At 57.7% G+C, this 11,407-nt stretch overlaps 2 protein-coding genes across 3 annotated transcripts in view; both read left to right on the plus strand.

The window, feature by feature from the left end:
- The window catches only part of GRIN2D (glutamate ionotropic receptor NMDA type subunit 2D), a 53,871-nt gene extending 51,486 nt beyond the window's left edge, over positions 1 to 2,385 (plus strand). For both annotated transcript variants that reach the window (XM_034945775.4, XM_063600471.1), the window contains one exon: positions 53 to 2,385. In XM_034945775.4, the coding sequence (XP_034801666.2) occupies positions 53 to 1,390 (1,338 nt within the window). In that variant the 3' untranslated portion in view covers positions 1,391 to 2,385. The remainder of the gene's footprint in view (positions 1 to 52) is intronic.
- Positions 1,231 to 11,354, plus strand: GRWD1 (glutamate rich WD repeat containing 1). The gene is made up of 7 exons (XM_003846092.5): positions 1,231 to 3,645; positions 3,838 to 3,955; positions 4,134 to 4,296; positions 7,763 to 7,976; positions 8,116 to 8,258; positions 8,484 to 8,681; positions 10,155 to 11,354. The coding sequence occupies exons 1-7, from the start codon at positions 3,459 to 3,461 to the stop codon at positions 10,470 to 10,472; spliced, it is 1,341 nt and encodes a 446-aa protein (XP_003846140.1). The 5' UTR covers positions 1,231 to 3,458; the 3' UTR covers positions 10,473 to 11,354.
- The last annotated feature ends 53 nt before the right edge of the window (positions 11,355 to 11,407 follow it).

The following is an 11,407-nucleotide window of genomic DNA, read 5'->3' on the forward strand; positions in this document are numbered from 1 at the left end:
CAGGCGTCCTGGGCATCTCGCGCTGACCCCCGTCCTGTCCCCGGACCCGCAGGGCATGTACAGCTGCTGCAGCGCCGAGGCCGCCCCACCGCCCGCCAAGCCCCCGCCGCCGCCACAGCCCCTGCCCAGCCCCGCGTACCCCGCGCCGCGGCCGGCGCCCGGGCCCGCACCTTTCGTGCCCCGCGAGCGCGCCTCAGTGGACCGCTGGCGCCGGACCAAGGGCGCGGGGCCGCCGGGGGGCGCGGGCCTGGCCGACGGCTTCCACCGCTACTACGGCCCCATCGAGCCGCAGGGCCTAGGCCTCGGCCTGGGCGAAGCGCGCGCGGCACCGCGGGGCGCAGCCGGGCGCCCGCTGTCCCCGCCGGCCGCTCAGCCCCCGCAGAAGCCGCCGCCCTCCTATTTCGCCATCGTACGCGACAAGGAGCCAGCCGAGCCCCCCGCCGGCGCCTTCCCCGGCTTCCCGTCGCCGCCCGCGCCCCCCGCCGCCGCGGCCACCGCCGTCGGGCCGCCACTCTGCCGCCTGGCCTTCGAGGACGAGAGCCCGCCGGCGCCCGCGCGGTGGCCGCGCTCGGACCCCGAGAGCCAACCCCTGCTGGGGCCGGGCGCGGGCGGCGCGGGGGGCACGGGGGGCGCAGGCGGAGGAGCCCCGGCCGCTCCGCCCCCGTGCCGCGCCGCGCCGCCCCCGTGCCCTTACCTCGATCTCGAGCCGTCGCCGTCGGACTCGGAGGACTCGGAGAGCCTGGGCGGCGCGTCGCTGGGCGGCCTGGAGCCCTGGTGGTTCGCCGACTTCCCCTACCCGTATGCCGAGCGCCTCGGGCCGCCGCCCGGCCGCTACTGGTCGGTCGACAAGCTCGGGGGCTGGCGCGCCGGGAGCTGGGACTACCTGCCCCCGCGCAGCGGTCCGGCCGCCTGGCACTGTCGGCACTGCGCCAGCCTGGAGCTGCTGCCGCCGCCGCGCCATCTCAGCTGCTCGCACGATGGCCTGGACGGCGGCTGGTGGGCGCCACCTCCTCCACCCTGGGCCGCCGGGCCCCTGCCCCGACGCCGGGCCCGCTGCGGGTGCCCGCGGTCGCACCCGCACCGCCCGCGGGCCTCGCACCGCACGCCCGCCGCCGCCGCGCCCCACCACCACAGGCACCGGCGCGCCGCTGGGGGCTGGGACCTCCCGCCGCCCGCGCCCACCTCGCGCTCGCTCGAGGACCTCAGCTCGTGCCCTCGCGCCGCCCCTGCGCGCAGGCTTACCGGGCCCTCCCGCCACGCTCGCAGGTGTCCGCACGCCGCGCACTGGGGGCCGCCGCTGCCCACAGCTTCCCACCGGAGACACCGGGGCGGGGACCTGGGCACCCGCAGGGGCTCGGCGCACTTCTCTAGCCTCGAGTCCGAGGTATGACGCGGCCCCGGGGGCCCCACCGCCCCCTTGGTCAGCGCAGGCCACGGCCCGAGGGGGCGCCCGCAGTGGACAGGACCCGCGTGGGTTGGGAAGGAAAGCAGTGGAACTGGCCGGACCCCGCCTGGAGCAGCGTCCTGCGCCCCCTGGTTCTGGAGGAACCGCAAGCCGGAGAGGATTTGGTCCCTCAACTATCACCCAGCCTGAGAGCGAGGGGGCGGGGGCCTTGGAGCCCACCGGACTTTTTTTTAAACCCGACAAGGGCTTTTTAACGTCACCAGATGGGGCGGGAGGTGGGGGGTTCACGCCACTCCCGCGTCCCACCTCCACGCCCGGGGCCGTGGCCCCCACATCACTGTGCAGCTCCCCGGCCCCAGCCGCGCCTCCGGGGAAGCCCGTTTTTAACCTTTCATCCATTGGGACTCAAAACTGTGAGACGCGTTCGCCAAACTGTGACCCCAGACCTTGGCGCCGCCACACAGAAACCCCTGACCCAGACTGTGACATCCGACTCCTAAAATGGTCATCCGACTCCAGACTGTGACCCCTGACCCCAAACTGTGACCCGAACCCCAGACTGTGCCCCGACCAGACTGTGACCCTTGACATCAAACCGTGACACCCCCTCCTCCTCTTCCACCCTCGGTCGCTTTTCCCTACTCTGACCTAGGACACGTCCCCAACGGAAGCCCCGCCTTCCCTTGCACCGCGATGAACCCAACCTCCCTGAAGCCAAAACTTCCCACCCTGCCGCACCTCCGGACCACCCCACTTGCCACCAAGCACATCCTCTCCAAATCCAACCCTTATTTGCGACCCTTCAGTGATGACCCAGCAGACCTCCAAAAAGCCTCCTCTGCCCAGATCTCCAGCCGGGTCTGGGGCTGGGTTGCGGAGGGGAGGGTCTGGGAGTCCACACTTCTCCACCAACTTCCCTTCCCACTCTCTTATTCCACATTGCAGTGTTTGGAATAAACCATGTTTTTATGCCTCCTCAGTCCAAGCCTAAGCTCCGTATCTGTTAGCCCCCCTCAAATTCTCTGGAGGAAACAGAAACACAAAAGTCCCACAGGGGAAGAGGAGACAGAATTAGAGAGAGAACAGAGACTCTGAAAGGAGGTGCCTGGGGAGACAAAGACCAAGAAAGAGGAGGTGGGAAGAGACCCTGAAAAGAAAGTCGAGAGGGTACTGGGGCAGATAGAGACCCCAAGAGAGTGGTGAGATAGATCCCGGAGACAAAACATATTAAGATCAAAGGTATGGTTTTATTTCCTATGGCTATAGGTACCAAGGCTTGCTAGATTCTCAATATCCTGTTCATGCAAGCTAGGAGAGTGTCTGACATATCCCAGCCAATCCGCATTATCTTGAATGCTGTTAATCTCACCAATGAGAATCTATTTCTAACATTTCGTTATGTCAATTAGCCAAACCGCTGGTGCTGATGGGCGATAAAGAGAGACGAAGCACGTGTAATAGCTGCCTCCAGAGGGTGGACTTTCTGATTAAGTGCTCGCTGACCAGAGCTGAAATGTGAATGTCTGGTTAGGCAATTGACTGCCCCTAGAGGGTAGATTGAACCGCCTAACTTACAGATAATATCCATCCTGTCTACAAGAAGGCATTTTTGAAACAAATGATAAGCCATCACAACAGAGAGAGGAAAAGAAACCGGCTTTATGGGTCCTCGGGGAGTAGAAACTCAGTCTCCTTGCCAGTGAAAGAGCAAATTTGCATATATGAATAATTAATTAAGTGGAAAGAACGCTCTCGGAATCAAACTGGAAAATGGGGAAAACAAGCCTCCCGTAGAACTACAACTCCCAGAAGGCCTTGCCACTACCGCGAGGAACAGCGCCCAAAGTCACGCGAAGATGCAGTTTCTCCGTATCCGCAGGCTTCTTTCGCTAGCGCCATTACCTGAGTTCTCCTCCAGCGTTTCCGCACCCTCTCCGATTAGCGGTCCCCGGAGTTTCCAAGGTAACCGCGCAGTAGGGCGGATCTCATTAGGCGGAAAGCGAAACCCGGAAGTGACGCTCTTACCGGGTGTCAGCAGCGAGAGGGTTTGAAGATGGCGGCGCGCAAGGGTCGGCGGCGCACGTGTGAAACCGGGGAACCCATGGAAGCCGAGTCCGGCGACACAAGTTCCGAGGGCCCGGCCCAGGTCTACCTGCCCGGCCGGGGGCCGCCGCTACGCGAAGGGGAGGAGCTGGTCATGGACGAGGAGGCCTATGTGCTCTACCACCGAGCGCAGACTGGTAGGGCTGAGTCCGGACTCCAGGGTCCTGAGGTGGCTGATCCCGAGCCTTTAACCTGAGAGGTGCTCGGGAAGAGAAGGCTGGGGTCTAAGAGAAGTGATTTCATACCGGAGGCGGTTGATCCATGAGGGAGGTGGGGACTGAGCTCTTACTGTCCCGTCTTAACTCGTAAACCCCGCCTTCCATCCCCAGGCGCCCCCTGTCTCAGCTTTGACATAGTCCGGGATCACCTGGGAGACAACCGGACAGAGCTTCCTCTTACACTTTACTTGTGTGCTGGGACCCAGGCTGAGAGCGCCCAGAGCAACAGGTAAGACCCGAGGCTTTTCCAGGACCAGGAGGCTCAGTTTCCAGCCCCTTCCTCAGGACCCAGGAGTTAGGGCTTCCAGTTTCTGCCTCTCGCAGATCCAGGAGTCTGGGTTTCCAGCCTCTCTCCTTCCTAAGAATCCTGGAATCTAGTGCCTAACTCACCCCACAATTTCTCCCAGACTGATGATGCTTCGGATGCACAATCTGCATGGGACGAAGCCCCCACCCTCAGAGGGCAGTGATGAAGAAGAAGAGGAGGAAGATGAAGAGGATGAAGAAGAGCGGAAACCTCAGCTGGAGCTGGCCATGGTGCCCCACTATGGTGGCATCAACCGAGTTCGGGTAAGTATGGTCCCAGGAGCCTGCTCTGCATACTCTGAAACACATCTGACCCATCCCCTGTGTCCATAACTCCCAACACCTCCTCATGTTCTTTTTTTTTTTTTTTTTTTTGAGACGTAGTCTCGCTCTGTCACCCAGGCTGGAGTGCAGTGGCGCAGTCTCGGCTCACTGCAACCTCTGCCTCCCAAAGTGCTGGGATTACAAGCGTGAGCCACCGTGCCTGGCCCATTTTTTTTTTTTTTTTTTTTTTGAGATGGAGTCTCGCTCTGTTGTCCAGGCTGGAGTGCAGTGGTGCGATCTTGGCTCACTGCAACCTCTCCTTCCCAGGTTCAAGGGATTCTCCTGCCTCGGCCTCCCAAGTAGCTGGGGCTATAGGCGCCTGCCACCAGGCCCTTCTAATTTTTTGTTTTTTGGTTTTTTTTGAGACGAAGTCTTGCTCTGTCGCTTAGACTGGAGGGCAATGGCATGATCTCAGCTCACTGCAACCTCTGCCTCCCAGGTTCAAGCGATTCTCCTGCCTCAGCCAAGTAGCTGAGATTACAGGTGCGCGCCACCACGCCCGGCTAATTTTTGTATTCTTAGTAGAGACGGGGTTTCACAATGTTGATCAGGCTGATGGTGAACTCCTGACCTCGTGATCCGCCTGCCTCGGCTTCCCAAAGTGCTGAGATTACAGGCGTGAGCCACTGCATCTGGCCAATTTTTTGTATTTTTAGTAGAGACAAGGTTTCGCCTTGTTGGCTAGGCTGGTCTCAAACTCCTGACCTCAAATGATTGATCCGCACGCCTCGGGCACCCAAAGTCATGAGATTACAAGCGTGAGCCACCACACCCGGCCTCCTTCAGTTTTTAGAAAAGTACTTGTCACATAGTTTTATACAATTTAGCTATTATGATCAGTGTCATTACATGTTAGGTACTGTTTTAGATTATGAGGATATGGTTTATGTTCTCCACTTTTCTCTTTGGTAACATAGTGAGTTATAGAACTTATCTGATGGGGCTGGCATGAGGTCAAATGAAATAACATATAGTGCCTAGAATAGCACCTGGTTGTAATATGAGGTATGTATTTTCTGTTACTATTCAGGAACTGTTTTTGGTTGTGGCTGTTTGTTTTGTTTTTGAGTCATGGTTTCACTCCCATTGCCCAGGCTGGAGTGCAGTGGCGTGATCTTGGCTCACTGCAACCTCTGCCTCCCAGGTTCAAGTGATTCTCCTGCCTCAGCCTCCCGAGTAGCTGGGATCACAAGTGCACACCACCATGCCCAGTAATTTTTGTATTTTTAATAGAAATGGAGTCTCATTATGTTGGCCAGGCTGGTCTTGAACCTGAGCTCAAGTGATCCGCCCACCTTGGCCCCCAAAATGCTGGGATTATAGGCATGAGGCACTGTGTCCAGCCTGTTTATTTGTTTTTTGCTTCAAAGCTAAAACATCTTCTGATCAGGTAGACTTGTAAGTAAAATGATACGGTATATGAAGAGCACTTAGAGCAGTACTTGGCTGATAGCTGGGGCTGTCTGTTTCCATGAAATTATTTTTACTATGTTTCAGTACTGTTCTAGATGCAGAGGATTTAGCAGCAAGCAAAAGGTCTCTGGCTCCATCAACTTACACGCTAGTGGGGGAAGGGAATGAGATGAAACTAAGTAAATGTGTACCATGTCCAAAGGTGTTAACTATCCTGGAAAAAATCCAATGAAGTAGGGGAAGAGGGTTAGGGTGCTCCAGGAGTGGGGTGCTATTTTTAAACAGTGTGGTTAGGAAAGTATTCAGTCATAAAATGCCATTTGCATAGATACTCACAGGTAGTGGGGCAGTGAACCCTGTAAAAGAATTTGCAGGCAAGGAAAACACAAGTTCAAAGGCCCTGGGGTGAGCTTGGCATGTTTGAGGAGTTTCAAGTGAAGCGGGGGTGTCCAGTCTGTCTGGAGCAGAATGAACAAAAGGGAGAATGACACAATTTGGGGAGCGGGCACAGAGAAGACATTGTTCAGAGCCTTGTCGGCCACTGTAAGGACTCCAGCTTTTAATTGGGAGACGTTGGAGGGTTTCAGGCAGAGGAAAGACAGGGTCTGACTTTCGTTTTAAAGTGATCCCTCTGGCTGCTGTTTTAAATATCAATTGCAGAGAGGTAAGGGTCAGAGGAAAGAATCCTGTGGGGAGACTTACAGTATTCAGGGGAAGGATGACATCAGTAGTAGTGTGACAGCAATAGACATCATGAGAAGGGGGTTGGAAGTGAGCTTTTTTTTTTAGATGAGACAGAGTCTCACTTTTGTCGCCCAGGCCGGAGTGCAATGGTGCGATCTCGGCTCACTGCAACCTCTGACTCCTGGGTTCAAGCGATTCTCCTGCCTCAGCCTCCTAAGTAGCTGGGATTACAGCCACCCACCAGCACGACTGACTAATTTTTGCATTTTTAGTAGAGGCGGGGTTTCATCATGTTGGCCAGGGTGGTCTCGCTCCTGACCTCAGGCAGTCCGCCCTCCTCGGCCTCCCAAAGTGCTGGGATTACAGGTGTGAGCCACCGTGCCTGGCCCTGGAAGTGAGCATTTTTACTGTAGCCAGCATAGGTGCTGGGCATGAGGACCAAGAATGAGTTCTGAATTTTGGGGCCTGAGGTGGAGAGGGAGCAGTTGCAGGTGGCAATTAGGAGCTTGGCTTTGGTTGTATCAAGTTTGAATAGTCAGGCTGGCACAGTGGCTGATGCCTGTAATCCCAGCACTTTGGAAAGCTGATGCAGAAGGATCGCTTGAGACCAGGAGTTCCAGACCAGCCTGGGCAATAAAGTGAGACCCTGTCTCTACAAAAAAATTTTAAAAGCCAGATGTGATGGTGCTCACCCATAGTCCCAACTACTTGGGAGGCTGAGGTGGGAGGATCACTTGAGCCCAGGAGGTTGAGGCTGCAGTGAGCCATTATGGCATCACTGCACTCCATCCTGGGCAACAGAGCGGGACCCTGTCTCAAAAACAAAAAAGTTTGAAAGGTCAATGCAGTAAGAGTCTGGAGCCCAGGGGAGAGGTCAGGGCTAGGGGTATTGGAAACCTCGTGGCTGGACTGGGTCTCCTAGTGAACAAACACAGAGGCAAGGAGATCCGAGGACTGAGTCTTGTGGCCTTCTAGCATTTAGAGGGTTACCGAGACCAGGAGCCTGAACACCCTCCCAAGGGCTGGTGGGAATTGCAGCCTCAACTCCCAGGCATCCTGGGGCTCTATCCTCCCACCTCAGCTCCCCTACCCACTCCCACCCCCTGTGGAGAGCTGTCCCAGTTACCATGCTGGTTTTTGCAGGTTGTGATTTTCTTCCCACAGAGGTTTCAAGGAGCTGTAGTCCCAGGCCTGGGAGATCTGAGGAAGCGCACTTCTGGTTCTCTGGGATATGGGGAGTGTGGGGTCAGTGCCTTGATCCTCCTCTCCCCTCGCTTCACATCACCCTTCCCCCACCGCTCCTCTGCAGGTGTCATGGCTGGGTGAAGAGCCTGTGGCTGGGGTGTGGTCAGAGAAGGGCCAGGTGGAGGTGTTTGCGCTGCGGCGGCTTCTGCAGGTGGTGGAGGACCCCCAGGCCCTGGCAGCCTTCCTCCGGGATGAGCAGGCCCAAATGAAGCCCATCTTCTCCTTCGCTGGACACATGGGCGAGGGCTTTGCCCTTGACTGGTCCCCCCGGGTGACCGGTGAGTCCCTGGGGTGTTCAGGAGTCCCGGGAGGTGGGGGGAGCAGGGTCTGCAACAAGGGGCCGGGCGCTTAGACTCCAAGGAGGGGATCGAGCTGCGGCCAGGTGGGGCGAGGTCATTTCCTGACTCCCTTCCCCAGGTCGCCTGCTGACCGGTGACTGTCAAAAGAACATCCACCTCTGGACACCTACGGATGGCGGCTCCTGGCACGTGGACCAGCGGCCATTCGTGGGCCACACACGCTCTGTGGAGGACCTGCAGTGGTCACCGACTGAGAACACGGTGAGGGAAGGTGGGGTTCTGGTCGTTTAGTTCTGATGGATTCTAGGCCAGGGACCTAGAATCCTAGGTCTGAGGGAAAAGAGGGCTGGGAGCCTGACGGAGGTTTAGTTTCCAGGCCAAGTCATAGTAAGGGGGACAGTGAAAGAGAGAGTAGCCCACCGCTGGCGCTTGGGCTTCACTGTGGGCTGGGGGGCATTGGGACCACTCAGACTCCGCCTCCCCCAGGTGTTTGCCTCCTGCTCAGCTGACGCCTCCATCCGCATCTGGGACATCCGGGCAGCCCCCAGCAAGGCCTGCATGCTCACCACAGCCACCGCCCATGATGGGGACGTCAATGTCATCAGCTGGAGCCGCCGGGAGCCCTTCCTGCTCAGTGGCGGGGATGATGGGGCCCTCAAGATCTGGGACCTTCGGCAGTTCAAGGTATTTTCCCAGCCGGACACCTGGGGGCTAGAGAAGCTTGCTCCCAGCAGCCCCTGGGATTTGTAGGATTTTTCCTCCTTGAATAGTTTTATACAACCAGAGCTGGAGAGCCCTTAGAACTAGACTCCCGCCTCTTCAGGGTACAGAGGAGGAAACTGAGGCTCAGCAAGAGGAAGGGTGGCGGGTCTCCACTCTTGGGGTCACTCACTCTACCAGGGGAACAGCTGACAAGAGATGGAAGGGGCTGGGGCAGCAGAGACTAGGACTCTCATCTGCCTGTGGGCAGAAGTACAGGTGTCTGTACGGCCAGTGCTAAGAGCTTCAGAGAGTTGTAGATTTATAGATGCAACTGAGAATCGGGGCCCAGCCTGCTCGTTGTAGGAGAAGACTGAGGCACAGAAAGGACAGGAGCCGCTGTGACATGACAGCCAAGCTAGAGGTTGACATTGTGGACCTGGGAGGGTCCCTGTGCAGGAGAAGTTGCAGCGTCCGGCATCCCTCTGGACAAAGCCGCAGCTTTGTGTGGCTCTGCCTTCCTGGGCTGCCATGATGTCATCCTTTTTCTCCTCCAGTTTGATCGTTTCTATAGCATCAGCCCTGGGGAGGAGGCTGGAGATGGATTCCAGCCTCCCAGGCCCACCAGGTCACACAGGGCACAGCTTGTTGACCATTGGAACTTCAGAGCAGCTTCTCCTAATGAGAGAGACGCCAATTGAGCGGGGCCTTTGCTGTAGTGAAAGTGCTGTCATTCTTAGTCTTTCTTTGGGTCGGCTTCCGGGGATTGTGTTTCTGCCTCCTTTGAGGCCTTTGTAGAATCTGCTGGGAGAGCTCTGGGAGAGCCATGCCCTCCTTTTTTTCTTTTTCTTTTTTTTTCTTTTTTTTGCGATGGAGTTTTGCTCTTGTTTCCCAGGCTGGAGTGCAGTGGCGCAATCTCGGCTCACTGCAACCTCCCGCTCCTGGGTTCAAGCGATTCTCCTGCCTCAGCCTCCTGAGTAACTGGGATTACAGGCATGTGACACCAGCCCGGCTAATTTTGTATTTTTAGTAGAGATGGGGTTTCACCATGTTGTTCAGGCTGGTCTCCAACTCCTGACCTCGGGTGATCCACCCGCCTTGGCCTCCCAAGGTGCTGAGATTACAGTCGTGAGCCACCGCACCCAGCCCATGCCCTCCTTTTACAAGGAAGAAAACAGGCAGGCAGAGAGAAGAGCAGGGGCGGGGGTTTTGCTACCTGAGCTGGGAGGGGCTTCTTTGCAGGTGAATCACAATTCCCAGCAACCCCTGGGCTGGTCAGCCTTCTTAGCAGCCAGAATTACCCTGTGTCCCTTTCCTGGACTCTGGGCTTGTGAGGGCTTAAGGGGTGGGGCCCTGGCTGAACCCTGAGGCTGGAGAAGGGTTGGGGCTTCTGCCTGGGTCCTCCCCAGAGTCAGGCTGAGGCATTCAGAGCCCGTTCCTCCCATCCTCTCCCTCTAGTCTGGTTCCCCAGTGGCCACCTTCAAGCAGCACGTGGCCCCCGTGACCTCCGTCGAGTGGCACCCCCAGGACAGCGGGGTCTTTGCAGCCTCGGGTGCAGACCACCAGATCACACAGTGGGACCTGGCAGTGGAGCGGGACCCTGAGGCGGGCGACGTGGAGGCCGACCCCGGACTGGCCGACCTCCCGCAGCAGCTGCTGTTCGTGCACCAGGGCGAGACCGAGCTGAAGGAGCTGCACTGGCACCCGCAGTGCCCAGGGCTCCTGGTCAGCACGGCGCTGTCAGGCTTCACCATCTTCCGCACCATCAGCGTCTGAGGCGTCCCACTGGCGCTGATCTTGCTTCCTGCTTGGAAACTGAAGTCGAATTGGGCTCCCCTGGAAGGGGTTCATTCAGGTCTGTTGACTGAGACTGGCCGGCCTGTGGGCTGCCGTGATGGATTCTGTTTGACGTATTGTTCTCTAGAAGGCCTGGGTCTGATCCAGTGACCCCTCTCACCAAAGAACTCGGTTTAACCAGGGCTCTGTAAGACCACTCCCACCCAGAGACTTGTGTGGCTTGGTGTGGCCTGTGTGTCGGATTCCTTCCTGTCAGCTGTGACCCATTTGACCTGTGTCCCCAGAACCCAGTTTTTTGTTTGTTTGTTTGAGACGGAGTCTTGGTCTGTCGCCCAGGCTGGAGTGCAGTAGCACGATCTTGGCTCACTGCAACCTCCGCCTCCCGGGTTAAAGTGATTCTCTCAGCTCAGTCTCCCAGGTAGCTGGGATTACAGGCATGTGCCACCACACCCCGTTAATTTTTGTGTTTTTAGTAGAGACGGGGTTTCACCATGTTGGCCAGGCTGGTCTCAAATTCTTGATCTCAAGTGATCTGTCCGCCCCGGCCTCCCAGAGTGCTGGGTTGGGATTACAGGCGTGAGCCACCGCGTCCGGCTCAGGACCCAGTTTTGGCTGCTGGTTCCCAGCAGGGGACTCGGGGGATATACAATGGCTGCACCAAATTTGAGGTGTGGGTTCCTCCAACACAATTTGCTTCTGCCCGTTGTCTTCCTGCCAGCTGGGTTTGGCCAGGATTTCTCCGTGTGGGGGCTACATGCGACCCCCTCCCCTCCTCCCTGACTTTAGAGGCTGGTGCTGTGTCGGGAGGAAGGTCAGGGCTCCTGAGCAGCAATAAAGGACCAGGAAGAGGCCTGAGGTGTATTTGAGACTCTGGTCCTTTGGCCACAGCCCTATGAGGAAACGGGGTGTGGGGG

This window comes from Pan paniscus, chromosome 20 (assembly GCF_029289425.2).
Source record: "Pan paniscus chromosome 20, NHGRI_mPanPan1-v2.0_pri, whole genome shotgun sequence".
Lineage (NCBI taxonomy): Eukaryota > Metazoa > Chordata > Mammalia > Primates > Hominidae > Pan > Pan paniscus.

What these genes read in the sequence shown, in the direction of transcription:
- GRWD1 (XM_003846092.5), top strand. Translation starts at nt 3,459, where the DNA reads ATGGCGGCGCGCAAGGGTCGGCGGCGCACGTGTGAAACCGGGGAACCC. An exon ending in CTACCACCGAGCGCAGACTG is followed by an intron (nt 3,646 to 3,837) that starts GTAGGGCTGAGT and finishes TTCCATCCCCAG; the next exon opens with GCGCCCCCTGTCTCAGCTTT. An exon ending in GGGACCTTCGGCAGTTCAAG is followed by an intron (nt 8,682 to 10,154) that starts GTATTTTCCCAG and finishes CTCTCCCTCTAG; the next exon opens with TCTGGTTCCCCAGTGGCCAC.